This window comes from Rhinolophus sinicus, chromosome 16, assembly GCF_057876585.1.
Source record: "Rhinolophus sinicus isolate RSI-liver-muscle chromosome 16, RSI-T2T, whole genome shotgun sequence".
In the NCBI taxonomy this organism is placed as follows: Eukaryota; Metazoa; Chordata; class Mammalia; order Chiroptera; family Rhinolophidae; genus Rhinolophus; species Rhinolophus sinicus.
Genome location: NC_142516.1, coordinates 16390309 through 16413771, shown reverse-complemented (window position 1 = coordinate 16413771; position 23463 = coordinate 16390309). Strand labels below are relative to the sequence as shown.

Below are 23463 nucleotides of genomic sequence, written 5' to 3'. Positions count from 1 at the left end.
TGTTCATTAGTATTATTACTAGTCAGGTAAGTTCATGAAGACATGGGTCATACTTGAATCTTTGGCACTTAGTCTAGTACCTGGTACCCAATGGGTGATTGACATATATTTCTTAAATTCCTAGAAGAATGCTATGTTCATTTTTATCTGGAGATGCTAAGGAGTGGGAAAAGCTTAGTAGAAAGACTACTAAGATAAGAATAGCTTGCACTAATTGAGCATTTACTCTGCACAGAGAAGTCCTGCATGCATAATGCATACTGACTTATTTAACCCTTACAGAAATCCTAAAGGATAGATCTTATTGTCACTGGCCTCATTTTACTGGTGAGGGAACTGAGGCAAACAGGTTAGGTCTCCGGCAGTCACACAGTCAAGATTCAAATCCAGCCAGTGTGGGCCCAATGTGGATAATCTTCATTTCTCTCCAGCCTTGCCTCTGTGTCCAAAGCATTTGTTAACTGGTTTAGCATGAAGACCCTGAGTAACTTGGGTCCATAAGAGTCACCAAGGGTTTTCCTGCCTTATGTTTCTGGCTGACAGTGCTTGTTCCTCTCCCCTCTGAGCGGTAAAGATAATGATATGGGACATGCCGATAAGTGCATATTGCCTTTGAGAAGGAGTATGCCAGGTGGCCCAGACAGTTTCAGGAAGGTGTCGAGACCGTTTGGTGGGTGGCAGCCTGGCTGGCCCTACAACCACTTCTGACCTTACAACCCATTTGACTTCACAAGCTAGCCCACTACTGTGAACCGTGTTACACGGTAATGTGGAGGAACTGAGCATGCGCATGCAAATCAGGGGACAACTGAGTGGGTGGGACTCTTGGGGGGGCATCATGCAGGCGTCTTAACAGGATTCCCATGGCAAGTAGGATGCTGCTGCTCAGCCTTCTCAAGTCAGAAGTGAATGATCAACATGGGGTAATGATCAGAGTCATGTAACAACGGGTAGGTCACAGACACCAACCCGTCAGAAACAACACTGGCCCCAGGGAACAGAATGGCCAGTGGTCCCAGAGCACAGCCTACCAACCCGTGTGTGTTGGCTCTCAGTCCAGGGGCTCAGTACTTGTCCATCTCCCTTAGGATGCATGACCGACTCTCCAAGGGAAAGGCAAAGGACGTGTCTAAGGCAACACAGGGATTTAGTTGCAGAAGTGAGAGTGGAGCCTGGACTCTTGGCTTCTACAAGAGCTCCTCTGTCAGTCTAATCTATCTCAGGGTCCTTATTGAACACCACAGGAAAAGATCCAAGTGGAAATCGGTCATTTCTCAACATGACACAGCACAGTAAGTTTAAATGCCTTTTTCTTCTGAGGAGCACAAATTTCTCCACTTATACCAGGGCCGTTGTTTAAGGTTATGGTGATTGCTGTTGTTGTTGTTGTTATTTATTCACTGTTTAAAATTTCACATGTAGTCCAAGTCAGCTGAGGGCCTGTATTCTCCCAGAATTGAGTGGTGTTCTCTGTTCAGTGTCCAAAAGTTCAATTGACTTCACTGTGGAAATCTGATCACTGCTGGTTCTCTATATCCATGAGTTTTAGGACACTGGGACATTGCACAAATGAATCTCCAATTATCTGGATGAAACTTTCGAATTTCTCATTGCTGTAGTTTATCCGAAAAATTAAGAACGTGGTCTTTGAAGGCAGGCATACCTGGTTTTTGGGTTTTATAAATTCATGCACTACTCTAAAGCTCCTTTTCTCCTTTGTAAAATGGAAGTAGTCCTCTCACCTGCCTCCTAGGATTGTTACACAGATTAAATGATAAAATGTCTAAGCACTCACCACATCTAAGCAAACAATACATTTTGACTCTTAGTGACAATGATAATTCGAGAGTGAAAAATTGTGCTAGACAGCTAGGCAGACCTTGGCATAATGCCGGGCACAAAATTGGTAACCGATAGGTAATTGTTGAATTAATAAATGAGTTGTCATCATCTGCAGAAGAGAGGTATCATTATAGTAGAAAGAATATTGGTTTAGGAACCAGGAAACCAGAGAATTCTCATTTTGGAATGGTTTGGAAGGAACTTTGGGAGAATCCCTTCCCCTCTGTGAGTCTCCATCTATAAAGCGAGAGTGCTAGATTTTGCAGGCTATAAAGCACTTTCTGCTTTAAAATATATATATATATATATATATATATATATATATATATATATATATATATGACATTGGACTGGTGCAGCACATATTAACATCATCCCCATATGCCACCCAGGTATTGTTACGTCCATATGACAAGGTAAGTAGTGATACAAGGCTATGCATGACAGTGCTGGCTGAGAATGGCTTGAAGATAAGACAAGAGAGTTTCAGAGGAGGGGGCGAATCATTCTGACTGGTGGAGGGCTTGAGTAAGGTTTTCTGATAGAGCCAGGACTTGCTTCAATTGGGTTTTAAGAATTAAGAATTCGAAGGATTCAAGCTAAGATAAAATGAAAGATGTAGGGCGTTATTCTGGAAGTCACACATAGCTCGGAGTTACGGAGGTCCCCAGGAGTTCACCAAATGTTCACTGAGCTTCTATTCAGCATAAACCATAGAGGGTTAACCCCATGGGGGAATCTTAAAAGGCAGAGAAGATTCAAGTCTCATCTTCGAGAACTTTAAGATCTGGCACAGAAAGGAAGACAAAAGACACAAATCCAACAACACAGGAGACAAAAAGTAAAGCTAAATAATCCTCTGGGAATGATTTATTTCAATGTTTTATAAAAAGAATGTTATAGAGAAGGTGACATTTATACTAGATTGGAGAACAGCACATAGGTTAGAGTTTTGGCTTGGACATGTATCTTCTAGCTAGGTGATTTGGAGTAAATGTCTCCCTCTTTCTGAACCTGAATTTCCTTACCTTTTAAAACAAACAGAGCAAAACAAATCTCGCAAATTGGTTGTGAGAATATGTGCCCTCAGGTCCATTCGTTGAATGCAGAAGGTGCTCAACGAGTCATGTTATCCTTAATTGGTATAGATTAGGTTCATCAGAAAGCATTGCTGGATTAGTGTCCCATGGAAAGGTCTTCACTGAAGAAACATTAATTGCATGCCTTCGATCTCAGTTTATACAAAAAGTGGCCAATTGGACAGTGGGTGATTCTGTAATTTCTGGAAAAAAGAAGATTTGAAAGCATTGTCCATTATGTGACTCAAGGCCTCTTCTCAAATAAGCCGCAAAATACATTTGTCCTGGAATTAAGCAGAAGGGGTTCTCAAATGTTTTATTTTCCATTCAACAAAACATGGTGAAAGGAACGAGAACACCCACCATTGCCATTGCTGATTTCTCACAAAGCTTCCTCTTCCACAAAATCAGAGAGACATTTCCCTGATTCCAATTCAAAACAATAGAAAGATTAAAGGTCGATTAGAAGCAGGCCCGCCAAACAGTTAAGAACGAGACCTTTGGAATGACACAGATGTAGGCTCAAATGTGTCATAAACTCCAACTTTACTGAACTCCACTAAAAACAAAAACCTCCATAATGGGAATAAGAAAACCTACAGATTATAGTTTTGAGGATTAAATGAAATAGTACAGTAAGCATCCAAGACAGTATCTCTCAAATTATAGCTAATTATTACTACTACTAAAGAGAGTAAAAAATAATAAAATTCATAAAACTGTATCTTTTTCTACAAATGAAAAAAATGCAGTGTCAAACAGCGATCTTCATCTTCAACTAAAATTCTACGTTTAAGAAGTGACTTGGGCACCTGAACTGAACAAAATGAAGCCCTTTGGCATGAGTCAAAGCACCAGGGTTGGAATCTAGAAGCTGCTATTTCAGCTCCCTAGTCATAGGCCTGCAGGAAGACTAAGCGAGGATTCCACTTCATTCCAGAGCCGCCCACTTGTGCACACAAAATGTTCAAAAAATACAGAGGAGAACACCAAGAGCTCAACAGCTCTAACTCCAGCCAGAGTGGTTCCTAACCTCCATCTCCCCAACCCCACCTCAGGCAAACCAATCTCTCTCTCTCTCTCTCTCTCTCTCTCTCTCTCTCTCTCTCTCTCTCTCTCTCTCTCTCTCTCTCTCTCTCTCTCGGCTTTGTAGAACAGGCGATTATTAAATCAAGGACTTAATTTTCTTTCGGACAGGGCTTGGAGGTGTTAAAAAGTACTCAGGGCTGAAATTTGTTTTTTAATATGAGTTAAGAAGGTAGAAGGATAGACAGAAAACTGCTGAGCAATTCAGACAGACTGCCTTCTAACCTACCTCCTAGTCTTGTGAAGAGAAAAGTTAAAAACTTAGTACAGCGTCTAACACATAGTAGGGGCTCGATGCAGGCAAGTCGTTATTACTGCTGGCAGGAGTCTTACAACTGACAACTCTACTACATGTGTTAAATTAATATAATTAAACTACTGTTGGGGAGGAAGTAAAGAAGCTAATGTTTACCCAACACCCACTGACATATGTACTAGTCACTATGCAACATGGCATTCGTCACCTCATTTAATCTCCCAGATAACCCCATGAAATCTTTGAAAATGAAAAACAGGATTCAAAAGGTTAAGTGATTCTTCCTAGCCCCTCCCTGGAAGCTAGGACACAGAAGGCTAGATCCAGATTGGCGGGGCTCTCCACTATTTATTTAGTCTCAGTGATTCCGGGTTTTAGTTTTCTTTCTCCTATAAAATACTGAGGTGACCAAAAAAAAAAAAAAAATGTATACATATGACCTGTATTCATCTTTTGTTACCGGTATATATTGAGAATTACAATTTTAATACAGTTTTTTCCTTCCTTAAAATGTGTATACATTTTTTTTGGCACCTTCTGTGGAATGATTATTGGACCTCCTCTGTAGGTATTACGAGGATTAGATGGGCTCATGCCTATAAAAAGCATTTAAATATTGCTTGGAACATAGTGCATGCTCAATAAATGCAAGCTGTTATTAGAATTGTTATTTAGCAAAGATAGGATTTGAATCTAATTTATTTTGCTCCAAAGTCCACATTCTTTCCAGAGACCCTCACCTGGGCAGCCAATGAACTTCAATGTATTTGTCTGGGTGTCCATAGATGGGAAAGGGGAGGCTGACACAATGAAGAAATTAAGTATTTATTAAAAACCTAATGTTTATAGCATTGAACACATTGGATCACAGGAAAAATTAAAGCAAAACATATATACATATGTTTAAATATCTATATAGATTTACGAATTATCTCCCCCGTGTGTGTGTGTGTATGTGTGTGTGTGTGTGTGTGTGTGCAATTACATTCAATGGTTCTGAACCAGCAGCTATGCAAAGTGCTGGGCTAGGCATTTGGGGGATACACAGATATGAATGCAACAGAATCTCTGTCCACACGGAAAGGGGAGACAAGCAGATAGGTAACTAAGCATGATGCTGGTTTTGGTCATGTGCCCCGGGAAATTCAGAGGAAGTTCTGTGAGAGCCCAGAGGAGGGAGCCCTTCAGACAGGTGGGGGAGAGACCTGGTGACAGAATTGGCCTTTGAAGATCCTTGCCCTGGAAGGGTTCTAATCTCACAGGAAAGACATAAATAGGACACCAAGAACAATGCAAGATCCTATCTAATTGAGTTCCAGATTCTACCAGACAATGCTTGTTCAGGAATTCTGAGATGAGAATAATCTTTCTGGCATGGAGTGAGAAGTAAGTAGAACTCCAGCTCTAGATGAAAGCTGACAAAAGCCCAGAGGGTCATAAAATTTAGATCCCTGGAAAGAAAGAGAGGATACTCATTTATTGAGCATCTACTATGTGTTACACAGCACACTATCCTCAGGGCCCATCCATAATAAGGTCACTGAGACTCAGAGAAATTAAGCAACTTAGGTCATAGGAACCCAGGTCAGGATGACTCTGAAATATGTACTTAGAAGCACCCTCACTCGTGCAAACCCTTCCCAAACTTTAGGACTCCACCTAGGTATCACTCTCCTAACTTCTACTAGACCTTTACACCCTCCCTGGCAAAACACCTTGCTTTTACTTATTACCACATAAAATGAATATTGAAGGATCATATCCTAAGAGTGGAGGAACAGAAATACTTTTGTTTTAAAAAGTCGTTTTTAGAACAGAAATCTCCAGAAACAAGGGACTCCTTAGTGGGTGAGAGGGAATTGACCAAATATGGGATGATTTGATGAGAATTATTGCCGTACTGCAAGAATTAATGACTCCGATCTACTTCAGATTTGGAAACGATCTTAGGAATCTTCAACGCCTATGGTTTCATTTCACGTGAGAGCAAACTAAGGTCAAAAATCTCACACAGGTCAGAATTAGAACCCGTTTCCTAACTCTCAGATGGTTGCTCATTGACTACAAATCATGAAAGGAAAGGGGGACAAATCCATGAAAGGTCAAAGGATGGAGTAAAAGAGGGATCGCAACATATAGACATGATTCTTACACATAAGTAAATAAGACCCACAAATAGGGTGGGTCATGTACCAAGAGTTACAAATCATCCAGTTCTATTCACTCAGTTAACCAAACACATACATACATGCACAGATACTTACTGGCATAAAAGTAAGAGCGGCTTCCAAGACAGGTGGGATAGAATAACACATGTATATTCAATGAACCACCAGACAGAGGCTTTGCCAATTGCTCCCAATGCACTTAGGGACTGAGGTCCAGAACTCAAGGAGCTGAGACTTGAATCTCTCTATCCCTTCCTCTTCGTGCCTGCCAAAGGAGAGAAATGAAAACATGGCCTCCCGGAATTTGGTCTGTCTTTAAGAAGCCAAGGAGCACTTGCTCAACAGACCAAATGGTATTTACGTAGCATTTTTATAGTTTACCAAGTATTATTCCTGAGAACATATTTTGTCCTCCACGTCATTTTGGGAAATACCTATTCCCATTTTCAAGGTAAGAAAGTGCAGGGCTAGCAAAGCGACTCACTCAGGGCATAGCCGTGATGTGTGTTGGAGTGAGTGGGGATTTAAGACTCTAGCTCTCATGTTCTGACTCTCCACGGGAGAGCTGAGAATCCTAAACGTCTAGGAATATTCAAAACTATTGGATATAATGATTTAGAAGCCCCTGGAAGAAATAACATTTCCAAATGCATAACTACCACAATTGAAGTGAATTAGTAGTCATATTCCAATCTCTACTGGGGAAAGGGGCGTTTTGTGGGACATAATTTGTGTAGTTCAACATGTCTTTTTTTCTTTTTTTCTTTTTTAATTGAATGGCAAACTCATGACTTTTCTAGATGACTTGGAGTTGCAGACATTGCAAGATTTACTCAGGCAAATGCCTTATCCATGGCATTGGGCACTTCTTACAGCCAGTCTCTGAAAACACATGTAGGATATGATGCCATTACCATTTTATAACTGGAGAAACTGAGTTCAAACATTCTTGGCCCAAGACTACGAGTAGATGGCATGTTCTTCTCAAACCAAGATCTGACTCTGGGCTCCCGTTTTCAGAATGGGGCCATAATCCCTGCCTAGCACATTCAAGCTCTTATAGGGGAGATGTCAAATTCATTTGCTCCTTCCTCAAATCTGAATAGTTTCACCAACACTTATTCTCTACTGGTGTTCCCTCTCCCTGAAGTGTATAGGAATGATCCCAGCTCTCACACAGGATCTGGAGCAGCCCTGAGCACAGGAGCTCGTGGGCAAGAAAGTCACACATTAGTAGAGTTAATTCCCCCCCAGGCTTCCAGCACGCTATCCACATGCAAACCTCACACAGCATATTTTTATGACTACATTATTTGAACAGACTGGTAACTAATAATGTGCAATCTACCACTGCTAACTCATTTTGACTTATTAAACACTTGGAGGAAAAAAAGAACTGTTTTGCCATAAGGGGGAGCTTTTGAGTTCTACAAAGAGGGGGAAAAAGAAGAACAAAAATATATTACATGTGTGTCCCAGTTCAAAACAGATATACAAAGCAGCAAATTGGTCAGATCGTTACCTGTGACTTGAACAATGTCAGAGGACCTGAATTTCTTAGGGTTTTTTTTGGGGGGGAGGGGGGGAAGGCAAATTAATATTTTTCTCTCATTTTTCAATATAAAACTACAATAATTTCTAACAACCAACAAAATATTTTTAAGACTATTTAGGAGAATTCCAAGACCTGGTTGTGCTGAGTCCACAGCTTCTGAAAGGCAGATGCCTTGGAATATCCTTTCCTCTGGTTTCTTCTGATGGATCCATGAGGGCTGTGGAGACAACACTGGGACTAGCTGAAGCCAGCAGCACTGGGGCTCAGGGAAAGGGGGAATTTTAATCATTGCATAACTTTAGGGAATTCTAAGAAGGAAAAGGAGAAAGGAAGAAAAGGATAGGGAAGGCAGGAGAGAAGGGAAGGAGGAAGAGGGAGAGAAATGGAGTGGAAAAAAAGAGGGAGTAAGGGCGGGAGGAGGGAGGGAGGGAGAGGGGAGAGAGAAAGATAGGAGAGTGAGGGTGAGAAAGAGAGAGTGAAAGAGAGGGAGAAAAAGACAGCATTTGAAAAAAGAAATCTGAGAATCAAGTTTCAAGACTCTTTATGTGCTATACAGAAGGATGAGGTTTACCAGCAAAGTGCAAAGGGGATCCTGAGAGAAGAGATAGATTTTTTTTTTTTTTCTCCCGCCAGGAGGGGAAAAAAAATAATAAGGGGGAGGGGGAGTGAAGGAGGGAAAAAAGAAAGCAAAACAAAACAAAAACAGGAATGTGTGTTTTGAACAGGAATGAGGAGAGCTGGGAGGACCGTAAGGGGGTGTGTGTACAGAATTTCATTAAATTGTTACTTTAAGATTGTCTTCTAAAAAAAAAAAAAAAAAAAAAAAAAGAGGGGGTGGAGAAGCGGGAGTGAAGGGAAGGAGGCAAACGGCAAAGTGGAAGCAGGCTGGGTAGCTCGGCCTCTTCAAACTGATTGATTAGTCATGATCCCCGCAGTTTTAACAGGGACTCATTCAATTGGGAAGGTGGAGCGCTCGGGAGCAGATTAGCATACGCTTGTTTACTCATCTTCTGAGGGATTTTTTCCCCCTCTTTCCTTTCATTTTGTGAAGAAGGAGGGAGGGGAGGGGGGACTGGGGGGGGAGAAGGGGGCTGTGGCTTGTGTTATAAAGGACGCAAAAAATAAATAAATTAGAGCATCTTTTGGGGGGAGGGAATTCAGCGGAGCAGTGTCTTAGAAGAGCTTTTTTTTTTTTTTTGGTAGAGCGAGAAATCATATAAAATAAAATGAAATAAAACAAGGAGGAAGGCAACCAGCTGTTAGAGGGGGGAAATAAGGCAGATAGAGGAGCGGGGAGAGAAATTAATTGCCAGCCAGGAGGAGTTGGGTTGTATTTTTCAAAGGTGGGGGGAGTGGAGCACACACCTTGAGGAGGAAAGCGAGAAAGAAAAGAAAAAAGCAAGTGGAAGGGGGGGCTCGCCCAAGAGGTGAAGAAGCGAAGAAAGTCGAGGTGCGGAGGCTCCCAAAGCTGGCAGCTCCGGGCGGCGGTGCAGGGGCGAAGGGGGGGCGGGGGGGACCGTCGGACATGCGGCTCTGGAGTTGGGTGCTGCGCCTGGGGCTGCTGAGCGCCGCGCTGGGCTGCGGGCTGGCCGAGCGCCCCCGCCGGGCCCGGAGAGACCCGCGGGCCGGCCGTCCCCCGCGCCCCGCCGCTGGCCCGGCCACCTGCGCCACCCGGGCGGCCCGTGGCCGCCGCGCCTCGCCGCCGCCGCCGCCGCCGGGCGGTGCCTGGGAAGCCGTGCGCGTCCCCCGGCGGCGGCAGCAGCGGGAGGCGAGGGGCGCCGCCGAGGAGCCGAGCCCGCCGAGCCGGGCGCTCTATTTCAGCGGGCGAGGCGAGCAGCTGCGCCTCCGGGCCGACCTCGAGCTGCCCCGGGACGCGTTCACGCTGCAAGTGTGGCTGCGAGCGGAGGGGGGCCAGAGGTCTCCGGCAGTGATCACAGGTAGGCGAGGGCGCCTTAGCGGGCGCTGCACCGACCCGGCGTCCCCAGGGGCGCGCGGGTGCTTGGGCGCGGGTGGCGGGCTGGTCCGGGGCTGGCGGGTGTGTCTCTGCGGGAGCCGCCCCGCCACAGGCGAGGCGGCACCCGGGGGGAGCTTTAAGACTCACTTTGCCCCATCTGCGGAATGGGCGCTCGGAAGGCATCGCCACTTCAGCCCCCGGGAGGAGCGCAGGGAGCGCTCCTGGCGGGCCGGAGTCCGCAATCAGTAAGGGCTGGTCCGAGGAGCGTCATGCATGTAAACCGTGTTCGGGATGGTCAGAAGTACTGTCTCCTTTTGGGATGGAGGGAAGGATGACTCAATTGGGATGCATGTGAAAAGAGGCTAGGAGACTGTTGATTTCTTGGACTTTTTAATGGAAATGATCCCCCTTCACTTGACCCCCTTACCCTGAAAGCTTGTAAGGACGAGGTTGTTATGATCTCCTAGACTTAGAAGTCCTTGAAGTGCCCCAAAGTTGCTCTCTGCTTGATGTCTGCCTCTGGGATTCACCCCCTTCCTCCCAGCCAAGCACACGCGCGCGCACACACACACACAAACACACACACACACACACTCACACTCACACACACACACACACACACAGCCATCTCCTGTCCTTGCTTTTAAAGCCTGTTGGTTGTCACTCGGGGCTGGGGCAAGACCTTCCTAACGCACACCCCGCCAGTCTTCCCCGACTCAGCTTCGGAATGGGGCGCTTTTCTCATTTGGGACTTTTATAGCCCGTAATGAAATTGAGTTCTCCCTCCTCACCCTCCCTCTCTCTCCCCTTCGCTGTTCCACAGCAAAGCCCATAGTGAAACCGGACACTTTGCGAGGGTTGCAAACCTTAGAAATGCTCCAACATCCATTTTCCCCCCTCTAAATGAATTTGTGGCAATGCTTTTAATAAAACTGGGGGGCACGGGGAGGGGGACTGCGCTGGAGGAGAGAAGGAAAGTTTTGCCTCTTCTGGCTGGGAGATTCCCTTCCTGCACAATTGTGCCATGTCCTAGGATGTCTTAAAGTGAGAGTAGGGGTTCCCCCTTCCCTGCAGCCAGGAACGTGGGGAAGCATATTGCGATCCCACCCCCTCACACACATACTTTCTTAGAGGGAAAAGCTCTGAGCTCTTCCGCAGTTCTGCTCCCTTCTGTCTTGGCTTAGACTTTCTCCAGTGTTGCACCAACTCTGTCCTATTTACATGAAGTCCATTTCGGGGGACCCAAACTCTGCTGCTATACCAAGAATGTGCCCCCCAAAGCTCCCCCTCTTCCTTACCAAACCGAGAGCAAGAAAGTGACTTTCCCCCACATTTGATGTCATCACATGCTATCCCCCCCCCCCAGGAAGGAGAGGGAAACTGAGCTCACTCACTTTTAGCCCCCAAGCCCTACTCACCCAGAGCTGGGTGTAATGTAGGGTAAAGGAGTGATGTTATTCATAATAGTAATGATAATGATGATAATTCAGGGCTGTGGTATGTTTACTTCTCTTTTGGAACATAGGAAAAGCACAAAGACTGCTGCTTGGAGATGATTTTTTTTTTAAATGAGTAGGTCTGTTTTTTCCTAGTGTTTACCTGTTGTAACCAGTGATTTGGAAGGCTTCCCCTCCAGAGAGGAAAGCCCAGGGATGTATAGGTCTCATCAATGAAAAAGTAGTAAATGCATTTACAAATAGATATGTATGTACATATACATGTATGTAAAACACCTGGGATTCCACAGGAGCCTGCTTTATAAATGTCTGTAATTCAGACAAGGAACCTCTCTTCGCACGCGTTCTCTTGAGCACTCAATTCATTCTCTCACACAAAGATTGTGCAGTAAAATACTTTAATTGGATGGGGGACGCTAGGTTATTATTGCTTGTATAAAATGCCTGGTCCATTTTATGTGTGGAAATAACATTCCTCTCAAAAAGAAAAAAAAAAAAGGCACTGCTGTCGTGTAGCACCAGAAAGCCAGGAGCTTTCCTCCGGAGGATACTGGTGGATTTTTTTTTCCCTCCCCTAGTTGAGCCTGAGCCAGATTTGGTGGTGTGTAAACACCTGGCCCTGAGCCAGCAAAGAGTCATTCTGCGTATCCTCCATACGGTAGAGACTTGGACTAAAAAGAACCTGCTTTTCCTTGAATTAAAAAGCAAACAAACAGAGGTTCTTTGCAGAAGCACTTTTTCAGCTTCTTCCTTCGTGTAAGTTTGGGCTGGGAGAAGCAGGAATGAGGTGGGCAGCAGGGATGCTGGTGCCAGGCCATGCCCTCCCACTGCCTGTGACCTCGGGTGCCCAGTTTGCTGCCTGACCTCTGGTGGCTCTCTTCATCTGGGCGTCGCCACTTTTGTAGGAATCCCTGGTCACCTATCTTGAGAGAGCAGGCATCTCTCAGCAGGGACCACGCTGCTATTTCAGGCAGAGGGTTGCTGTCTTGCTGTCAGGCCAGGCTACCTTACATCACTCTTTGCTGCAGGATTCAATTGGGCTTCGTAAAGGTCTAATTTTACGGTGCTGTTAACCGGGTCTGTCGTCTGGCAGAGGCAGGCCTTGCCGCTCCTGGTAGGCGGGCTGTGCTCCCAGATCCGTCCGGGATGCTATTTCTGCCCTGGTTCAAACTTCACTGACACCAGTTCAGACAGGCGCTTGGAGAGGCAGAGGGAAGGAATGAAGGAGCAGTTTGCTTCTGAAGCTCAGCAAATATGCCTTTTATTTTTCCAAAAGGGAAGGAGTAAAAAACAATATGTGTGTGTGTGTGTGTGTGTGTGTGTATGTGTGATACATATACATATATATGTGTATATATATATACACACACACATATATATATTTATAAACATAAAAGGAAAGGTTAGTACAAGCAAAAACAAAGCTAAAGTTAGAAAATGCCTGTGTGGAGGATTCTCTGGATGACCCACCAACAATGGGGGGTCTTTTGGATTGAAGAATCCTTTAAGGCTACTGGGATAAGAGTTCTGGGAGGTTACCCAGACCAGTTCACTCTTTGGCTGAATAGGGAAACAGAGAGAAGGAAAAAGGAAGGGAATGTGCTGGATGACACAGATCCTCAAAGGCAGAAAATAGGACTTAATCCAGGGCATCCTGACTTCCAGGCCTTACCCCCAATACCCCTGAGAGAATGTGTCTAATAAACACCATTACCTCTCGCCCCTCACATATCCACCACCCAGGCACAGCCTTCAGCCTTCATGCACGGCGATTTGGGCTCTCTTTCAAGTCCTGGGTGGGGGCTTTCTGACACATCCCTTTGATTTTGTACCGTACCAGGCAGGATCCAGACCCCTGTCCCTCATCCGCAAGCATCCCATCCCTCAGTGCCCTCCAGTTTGAAAGAGAAAGAAGAAAAAGAAAACAATAGACTCAATTTGCTCCATGGAGCAGAGGCTCTGCGCAGCAGTTAATCTGGTTAAAGTTTCTCTTGACCTGTAGATAAGTGAAGTGTGGACCCCACAAGGGCTGCCCCCTCCCAGCTGCTCCCTTAGTGATCCAGCATCCCCACTCAGAAGGAGGAAGGGATTTACCTGAACCCCATCCAGCATGTCCTCTTGCCATGCCTTCTTCTTTTGTTCTAAATGTTGGACTGTTGATTTTGCTGACTACTCAGAAGGGTCTTCCCCCCCCTTCTCTATAGCCCCTACTACCTACTACCTACTCAACCCCCCCAAAAAAAAAAAAAAAAAAAAGAGTACCTGCATTTTTTCAACTTCAGGATTGCTGTAACAGGGAAGGCTAGGTTTCAAGGAACATTGCATTAACACCATTCTCCCCCAACATTTGTAGTCACACTTGGGGTCTGGAATATTTCAATGGTTAGAAGCCAGTTTTAGTAGTCAGGTTACCTAAGTGGGAATCTATCTGTGCCCCTAACTGGCTGTGTGACCTTGGACAAGCTAGTTGACTCCTCTGGGCATCAGCTTCCTCATCTACAAAGTCAGGATAGGATGAGTACCTATCCATAAAATGAGCTCCTATGTGGCAAGTGCTCAGAACAGGATTTGGTGTATAGTAAGTGCTCAATAAACTTCACTCTTATTAATGCACATGATTTCTCAACCATCTCAGTCTTGACTTTACGGTCTGAGGATACTTAAAGGCAGGAAGGAAGCCAACTCTTCCTGTGTGCCTCCAAGGTGCCAGGCCCTGTGCTAGGTGCTTGCTTTGTGCCTGCACATTTCACCTTTACAGCCACCCTGGGACGTGAGCATCATCATCTCTATTTTACAAATGAGGAAACAGAGTCACGAAGAGTGGGAGTGACCTAGTCCAAAGTCCCACAGGCCTTTGGGTGGGCAGAGCACAGATGTGAACTTGAGTCCCAAGTGCCTGTTTCCTCTTCAGCAGTCTTTTTGGAGAGAGAAGAAATGACTCACCTTCCCTTGCTTAGCCCTGCTACAGCATGTTCTCATTCTGCCTCTCTGCGTGCTGACCATCCATTTACAGACTAAAGAGGTTAAAAAATATATGTACACCCCATGTGGAACCCTGGATTTGAAGGAGCGGACCTGTTTTTCTTTAATGCCCAATTATCAGACAGACCAGGCTTGAAATGTCTGTTGCCAATTGCTTGCTATGTGATTTTAATCAAGTCACTTCATCTCTCTATCCCTTGGTTTGCTCATCTGTAAAATGGGCATAATGAGATCAGGATATTACAATAAAATAAATGTGCAGAAAGTACCTGGCATGGTTTCAGCTCATATTAGGGCCTCAGTCAACAGTAGCTGGATGTAGTACGTAACCACATTTCCTTTCCCAGTTTGCTAGTCTGACCTGCAGAAAGTGGCCCCCTTTGTGCCTTGTTAGGGCTTCCCTTCTTGAGTTGTTGGGGAGTTTATCTAAATAGCATAGACAGTGTATCTTGGGGAAGAGTTAGACCTCCTCACATCTCATCCTGGCACTTGGATTTCCTCTTCTGTGACCTACTTGGATGACCCCTTCGTGGTAAAAGCCAGAGGAGGTCCAGACCACAGGACCTGTAAACAGGAAAACCAGTAGCCTCAAGGGGGAGCATGCATGCCCAGGAACAGAAGCCAGACGGTGGTCACAGTGGGGTCCAGGTCACAGATCTACTGTCACAGGCCTCCTGCTCCTTCCCCAGCTGCTGTTCAACTTTCACGTTTCCCCAAGCAGCCATTCACGTGGACAAATGGGGTGATGGGGGCTGTATCTCCCTTACCCCTCTACACAGAGGAAGGCAAACTTGAGGCTAGAGCCGGGGGGGCTCAGGAGCGTGGGTTGTGCATGGTCAGCCCGGACACGGAGTGGGACCAGCAGCTCGTTGTGCCACAGGGAAAGTGAAGACCAGGGTCACACAGGAGCTAAGAATCAAACTATGTTCACAGATGGCCCCCTCTCAAAGGGGCTGGGGAGATCCTTTGGTCCAGTAGCTCCCATCCCTGGCAGCACTTGGGATCACCGGCTTTTAAAACATCCTGACGCCCAGGCTGTATCCCAGGGATTCTGAGGTCATGGGTGTGGGGTTGGCCTGGGCACTGGGGGTTTTCAAAGTCTTCTCAGGTAACGAGGAAGAACCATCAAAGGGGAGAATCACTGATCCAATCTGATGTCTCCTTATTCTGCAGGTGGGGAAACTGAGGTCCAAAGGGGCAACATTGTCCCCTGCTTATTGAGCTGGTTTGTGGCTGAGCCTCTAGAGATATTTAGCTGTCCCAATTCTAAGTTGCCAAACTCCAGGAAGGAGCCTTCTTCCATTCTCTGTTTCCCTGCTGACCCCAAACCCCTCGGTGCCCAGGCCCTGACAGTCCCTTTTGCCAGAGCTATTCCCGTGTGTGAAGCCACATCGTCTCCTTTTGGAGCTGCCTTTAAAGTGCAGACATTCCTGTAGGATGGTAACATGTTGAGTTCTATGCATCTGATTTTAAATGAATCTTTCCAGGTTCTTGGGAGGGGATCCTGTCTGAGCAGGAACAAGGAATATTAAAAAGGGAAGCTCAGCTCTGAGGCATCCCCAGTCTGCTCTGGGCTAGTCCTGCAGAAAGGGGCATGTTCCTATTACTTCAGTGCCCCGCCCCCACACACACACATACACACACACACTTTTCCATCACTCTGAAACCAGCACTGACTACTGCAGGCTTCTCACTTGAGGAAGAGAGAAGACCCTGGGTACCCCAGGTAGGAGGCCTCCCTCGACAGGCAGCTTGTGCCTTGTCTCCCTATGGCCAAGTGCTCAGAAATTCAGCGCATGCCTTTTTCCCCCTCACCTGCCACCCCTCCCCAGGGATGTAACTTTCTTTTCCTCAGTGCCCCCTTATCTTTCTTCTCGATGCACTGAACTTCCCGTACCATGCCTTCATGCACTTACTGGAAATGCTCAATTGCGAACTGACTTGTGGATCTTGGCCCCTTGGCTCCTTCTCAGACCTGAAACGAACTCAGGAGCTCGGAGTTCAAGTGGAGGCTTGGCCTCCTCTGAGCTGGTAACTTGGGGCTTCTTACTCAACTGCTGGGGCCTTGAGGGAGGGGGATTAAGGTGTGGTTACACTCAACATCCCCATGGGTTGTCACAGGAACCAGGCGAGACAATGGTGACAGAGCTCTTGGCCAAGGTCAGAACTCAGTCCACATGTCAATAGTAGTAAGAGGAGCCAGAAGGTGAGAGATGTGAGGGATTTGTGCCATCAAGGTCATTCCTGAGAGGTGCCTTTGTTATCATTATTCACACTGCAAGTGATAAGTAGTGATCCAGTTAGCAAATCTTTTCATACCCGTAACCTCACTGGAGTCGTTTGATGTTTGGACTTCACCGATCTGCCTAAACCTACCACTTATTTGCTGTGTGACCTTGACAAATTAACTGCCTCTCTCTGGGCCTCAGTGTTCTGAGGGTACACAATGAAGGCTAGGGATACAGTAGGGACTTTTAAACTGTGCCCCACAGTTTTATGGAGACCCGAGAGAGAGGCTGAAGGGGAGGCATCTGCTTCCCCGCACCTTCCCTTCACCTTACTCTGCTTAAATTGTGTGAGTCTGCAAGGTTCCATTTGAAGGAATGTGCAAGTTCCTTAATTACAGAATTTAAATGGGAATGGACTAACATTTAGGAATTATTGTTAATTTTGCCAGGACTGGTGATGGTCGTGTTATCTATTTTTAATGATCCAATCTGTTAGAAATGCATACGGAAGTATTTATGGGTAAAATAACGTTATGTCTGTTTTATTTGTTTATAATTCTCCAGAAAAAAATAGGGAGTTGGGGGTGGGGGGCTGTAGATGAAAGAAGATTGTCGACCTGATAACATTGTTAAAACCAGGGGACAGAAAGGTCGGGCTTCAATCCACTTTTGTCTGTCCCTCTGTGTGTGACTGAAGATTTCCATAATAAAAAGTTCTAAAACTTAAGAGTTTGGGAGCCACAGGAGGAGTTGAGCTCTTCAGTCCCTGTGTGTTCGATGAGCTCATAGGTTTCCAGATACAGAGGCGGTGAGTGGGAGAGGGTTCAGGACTCTGCCCAGGTCACACAGAGATGAACTGAAAGAACCCAGTCAGGCTTCAGACACTAGGAGCCCTCTCCTCCCTGCACACCTGCAAACGCAGGTGACTGACCATCCTGGGAGAGCTTAAGGGGAAGGAAAAAGTAGAGGAGCCTTCGGAGGGGCAGGTAGAACCTCACTGGGCAATAAGAAGCTTTTGAGTAACAACATTCTTTGTATGGAGCTGTCCCCCACATTGTGAAACATGTAGCATCCTTGGTTCTGTGCATAAGAAACACCTAGGATCTGCTAGTCATTGTGACAATACAAAATATATTGTGAACACACACATACACACACACACACACACACTCACACATATCTCCATTTTTCATTACTGGCTCCTTATTTCTCTCCATCTACAATTGCCTTGGGAGCCTCCGAGAACCTTCTAGAGCCCTGGGGGAAATGATCTGCAGTCGTCTAATCTCAGGAAGAGTGGACACCATCAGGAAACAGGGAAAAGAAGCATGTATTTACTAAGGAAATATTCTGTAGTGGTTGACCATCGGACTAAGAGTCAGACTGCCTGAGTTTGATTTCCTGACTCTCCCACCTGCCAGTTGCATGACCTTGGGCAAGTTACTTAATATCTCCAAGCTTCACTTTTCCCATCTGTAAAATGCGGATAGGACTGGCTCTTACTTCATGGGGTTGTTTTGAAGATTAACTGGGCCTCCATGTGGAAAATGCTTAGTAATGGAATCTAGACCATGGGTAAGCACCCAGTAAACGTTAACTCATATTAGTATTATGTGTGTCCAGCCCTTGCCACACATTATTTTGAATTCTCTCAATCACACTGTGAGTTAGACATGCTTCTCTCCTTTAGTAGAGCCGGGAATTGCCTCTCCCTCCTTCACCACTCAGGGAAGATTTATTGCTATCATCTTAACATAAAACAACCATTAAAATGAAAGACAAACAGAATACACACTTTTATTGTTTTGCATTACAAAAGCAACGTGTGCTCGTTATAGAGAATCTATGAAGTATAGCTAGAAAACAAGGGACAAAGTAAAATTTGACCGTCCCTGCCCAGGCATTCGCTAAGTATTTATTGAGTGACTGCTACATGCCAGGTACAGCTTTAGACCCTGAGTACAGAGCAAGGAACAGAAGAGGAAAAGGCCCCCACCTTTGGGAGTTTATATTGGAGGGAAATGGGAGGACAGGTGGACAGAGGATACATGAATAAGCAAATATATTACCTAATGTCAGGTGAACATTTATGAAGAAAAAGTGGAGAAGGGATACTAGGGACCACTGTGGGGGTGGGGTTGCAGGGGGATTAAAATTTAAACGGGGTGGTCAGGGGGCGCGGTCCTGAGCAGTGTCACCGGGGAAGAGCTCTAAGAGCAGACCCAAGGCCATCGAGAGAAGACCACTGAATATTGGAGAAGGAAGAGCAGTGCAGAGGAGCAAGGAGATGTCAGTTTTAGACCATTACGTCATTCACTAGCTTGCTGTGCGGCTTTGGGCAATTCTCTCTGTGTCTTGGGGCCCGTTTTCCTCATCCGAACAACGAGGGGAGGGAGTTTTTCTTTGTCCTGGAGAACTTCCTAGCAGAGCTCTCTTAGGATTCCATAATCCTAGCCAGGATTGTCCTGAGACAGAAGTGCAAAGTTGACATTAGTTCTGTTTTTCTTGCTCTTCTGGTGCATTTTCCTCCACTAGGTGGTGCCTGTGCCTGTATCCCTCAGGGGCCAAGTGCCCACACACTTTCTGCTTCCTCTCTCCCAGCAACGCTCATTCTCAGAAAAGGACGTGGTGTTCCTTCTTGCTAAGGTATCATTGACTGGTAACAACTTAGACTGTTACTCTTCCAGAGACCTACATACTTTAATATCTCCCCAAAAAGCCTTGACTCAAAAAGCAAAGTACCAATGGGGAGAATTTTAGTCAAAGACTGACTGAAGACATTGTTTAGGGAATATTGGTACTTCCCCAATAGCTGGAAGCCATGTCGTTAATAATATTGCTAATATTAGCTGTCATGCATATTCGAAAAACTCCGAGTGACTTACCCAATGATCACTCTAACGGTTAGCGTACTCAAATGTCCTAATTTCTTACTATACAAAGGTCGTTCCAGACAAGTTCTTGGACATCAGAGTAGGCCACTGGCCTTTCAGTCTTGCTTAGCATTTTAATCAGATCGTTTCAGGAATTAAAATGGTAAAACTCTGGAGTACGTAGCCATCGGTGAATCTGTTTCCCTTCCTGGAATCCCCAGTTCTGTCACCTGTGAAGTTCTCTTGCTCCTTCTGTCCCCTCCCTTCTCTCTGTCTTCCTACCTCTTATACCTACCACGTTTACTTTGGCCACTTACATTTTTCTTCAAAGAAGAAGAAGAAAATTGTTTTCCACTATTATTTGCCACAAACCCAGGATTCGTAGAATCTGGAAGAGTAGGAGGTTTCAATTTTAAGGAACATGAAAAGGTCCCAGGTTCCAGCCCATTTGGAGGAAACAGACAAAATCTAGGAGGTGGGAGGTCACAGCTTGGGATCCAGGTGTGGGGACGGGGGCAGTGCATGTGACTAAATACAGAGCCCTGGCCTTTTGCCTTTGAGAAGTTTGTGGTCTAACCTGTACCTATCATCTTCATAGTCAAGGAGTCATTCCTCTATGTGTTCCATATCCGTGTTTTCTTACTTCCTATTGCTCTATAAACATGAAATGGGGCTGGGCAGAATATGACAAATGTGTGTGTGTAGAAGGGGTTATTTCCCTCCAATGAGACTGGAGATCTTTCAGATACAAAAGCTGATAAGAAAACAGAGAAAGATATGATAACAAGCCAATCAGAAGCAAGTAGCCCTTACTCTAAGAGGTGCAAAGTACTCAGACAGAAAACATAAGAAATAAATGCATATTGTATTCTGTTCTGTGAAGAAACATTCATGTCCAAAGAACCAAGGTGTGTGAGAATAAGAAACACTCACGTAAGCCATTCATTTCATAGATGAGGCCCTGAGGTTGGTGATAGAAGTGGCTTGTCCAAATCAGTGACCAAGCTGAGTAAGAGCCTCTGTTTTCTGAGTCTTAGGCACAGCACGTTCTACTTGTCTCCTGACTTTGCACCCGTCCCTATGGAATCATTTCCATCTCTCTGCTGATGAGCGTCATTTATCTCCAGACTCTGCTGGACTCCAGACCCAGAGATCCAAATATCCACTGGAAATGTCAACATGTACTTCAAGCTCAACATGTCTAAGCTGCATCATCTTTCCTCTAAAATTCATCACGTCCTCATCTAGTGTCACCTACTCTAGATATAATACATCATTCACCGTATTCACTCAGTCATTACTTCCTGTCTATCCTGCCTCCTATTTATATCCAGTCTTCCCTCTTCTTCGCTCAGGCCCTCTTCATCTCTGGCTTTGACTCTTTCCCTAGTATTGTAATCCTCACGTCTCTGAACCTCAACCTCTGTACCCCCTTCAACCTAGCCTTCAATATCTAACAGTCGTATCTTTCTAAAATGCAAATTTGACTCTAGCGAGAGGCCCTTCAGTAGCATTGGAATTATTTGCAGTACCCCCAGACTCGTTAGGCTTTTTTTTTCCACATCATTTCCTTTACTTAGGGTGCCTCCTATTTCCCCATGAACCATTTTACAGGACACCTAAGCCTCTATAAGATTCCGCTTAAGGTTCCCCTCTTCTGAGAAGCCCTCCCTGACTCTTCTCCAAGTATAAATGGTCCCCCCCCCCACCATCCATCGGCACTGTAGCCTCCACACATGTATATCAAAAGGCCTGGCATTCTTTATACCACATTGAATGGTGTGCATACTTGAGGTCATCTCAAGTTCTCCACTGCCTAGCACAGTGCCTGGCTCATAGAGGAGTCATATGTATTTTTGCTTAATGAATGCATGACTGTATACGAGAACCAGCTAAATAGCTAATGATCCTGGAAGAAAGAGCTCAGGAACCTCAGGCATGTTGCATTACGTAACCAAAACACATGACCTACTCTGTGCGTCACACTCAAAAACATTACACAGTGGTTAATTCCATTTCCCCTGGAGCAAAGAAGTCGGAACAGAAAAGAAATCCAGTCTTCCAAAACAGAGGAGGGAGGAGGCAGTGTATTTAAATGCCTCCTCGACTCACATTTTGGCCCTCCTAATCCAAGCCACATTTTAGCCTTGGTCTTCCCTTCTCAGCCCCTGGCCTGTTTGCAAAGCATTTGTTTTGTGTGTGAACTGCAACACAGAATCCCAAGCTTTGCTCTCCTCTCAGATTGCCCCTTCTCCCCCTTATCAATTTCTTTCTGGGCCTCAAGTGTCCAGGCAGTTATATCTGTTGCCTGGGTTTTCATCCACTTCACTCCTTCTTGATGGGGGGGGGGGGGGCTTTCCATCTGTTTCCCTTGATCTTGTGAGACCTTGTGGTGACCTCAGGATCTGGAATCCTCTATTAACTGTTGATATACCCTTGGGGGAGAATACACATTCTCAACAGTAATAACATTAATACAAGCAGCTAGCTTATAATGAGCACTTACTATGTGCTGGCACTCTCCTGAGTCCTCTGAATTAGATTTAGAAAGTTACAGGACTCACTGAAGGCCCCACAGCTAAAGGGTGGTAGAGTTGGGGTTCAGATCTGGGACATTTTTATTTCTCTCTATCCACAGAGCCTAGTGCATTGCTTGGAATGCAACAGTTGTCCCATAAATGTTCCATGAGAGGATAATTATATGAATGAATGAATGAATGAATGAATGAATGAATGAATGAATGATGGTGCCCCCCATGGCTAATGCAAACATTTAGAGATTATAGAATGAAAGGGGAAGGGAGAGAGGGAGACAGGGAGGAAGGGGCGGGGGAGATGGGGAAAAATTTTGAATAGACATTAAGAGATTGGCTAAGAAATCTCTGATATGCAAAATCTATTTTATTTGCAGGTGACTTTTGAACAAAAAAGACCATTTACATCTATGAGAGCATTTCCCGACTTTAAGTAGTCTATTGGGAGATACACACTTATTTCAAAGATGTTCTCTGTCAAAAAAACGTTTCCGGGTTTCTCTTTGGGGAATCAGAGCCTGGGGCATGTTCCCTCAAATAAGCTAAATGAAGAGAGGTTGCCCCCCTCTGAGGAGGGCCCTGGTCCATTCTGAGCCAAGTGTGGGATGTGTGTAGGTGATTGTGCTGCGTGAACGCTAGGGCTCTGAGTAGGAAAATCGCTCTGGAGTAACAAGGCTGATGGGTGATGTGCTGTCATTGGAGCTGATGAAGCCTCCGTAGAAGCAGTAGGAAGCTCTCAGGATGACATCCTTTACAAGGATGATTAGTTTAGGTCTGATGTGCTAAAAACAAATACAATGTCTTCTACATCCCTTTCCCAAATTCTAAAGCTGGAACGATGTTAAAGTCTGCTTTAGGAAATCTGCTCAGCCTACAGATGGAGAAACTGAGGTCCAGGCAAGTTAACTTGTTAAATTCAGCTAAGCTGAGTAAGCTTAAGCAACGAATTGACAGCAAAATTGAAACTGGAATTCAAATCTCTGGACTCCCAAATGAGTGCTCTTTTTATTGGATCCCTTTGTTTTCCTTTACAGTGTGAGATGCCAGTTCTATCTGCAGGTTCACACTAGTGAAAACATCATACAGCTGTTAAGTTGCTTTCCTTAAGCACTTCTTAACATGCCAAACCTCTGTCCTAGGCATTCTCTGAGGTTCAGTAGGAAATGGCAGTATGTTAGGAGAGGTACATCTTCCTTCCTTCCATCTTTCTATCCATCCACCTATCCATCCATTTAATTAGTTATAGAGAATTCTTTATGTCTTTGTGTGTTATACATTGAGCTAGGATATGGGGATTAAAAACAGGGCACAGTTCCATCCCTTGAGGGGCTCCCAGTCCTAGTGGCGGAAGCAGACTGGTAAACAGATACATGACATCATGGTAACCGCTATAACTAAGCCATTAATAGAGTCCTGGGCAAGCACACAGGCAGAAACACTGTCGTTAAG

General features: G+C 45.3%; 1 protein-coding gene and 1 long non-coding RNA gene across 2 annotated transcripts in view; one reads left to right on the top strand and one right to left on the bottom strand.

Moving 5' to 3' along the window:
- Positions 1-2708: 2708 nt before the first annotated feature.
- On the bottom strand, positions 2709-9018 carry LOC148754964 (uncharacterized). The gene is made up of 3 exons (XR_016019239.1): positions 8119-9018; positions 6528-6696; positions 2709-3124 (listed from the first exon to the last, which is right to left on the bottom strand). It is a non-coding gene; the product is annotated as an uncharacterized LOC148754964 (long non-coding RNA).
- Positions 9019-9126: 108 nt separating this feature from the next.
- The window catches only part of PAPPA (pappalysin 1), a 235406-nt gene continuing 221069 nt past the window's right edge, over positions 9127-23463 (top strand). Inside the window, exon 1 of the mRNA XM_019731188.3 lies at positions 9127-9923. Within this exon, the coding sequence (XP_019586747.3) occupies positions 9512-9923 (412 nt within the window). The 5' untranslated portion in view covers positions 9127-9511. The remainder of the gene's footprint in view (positions 9924-23463) is intronic.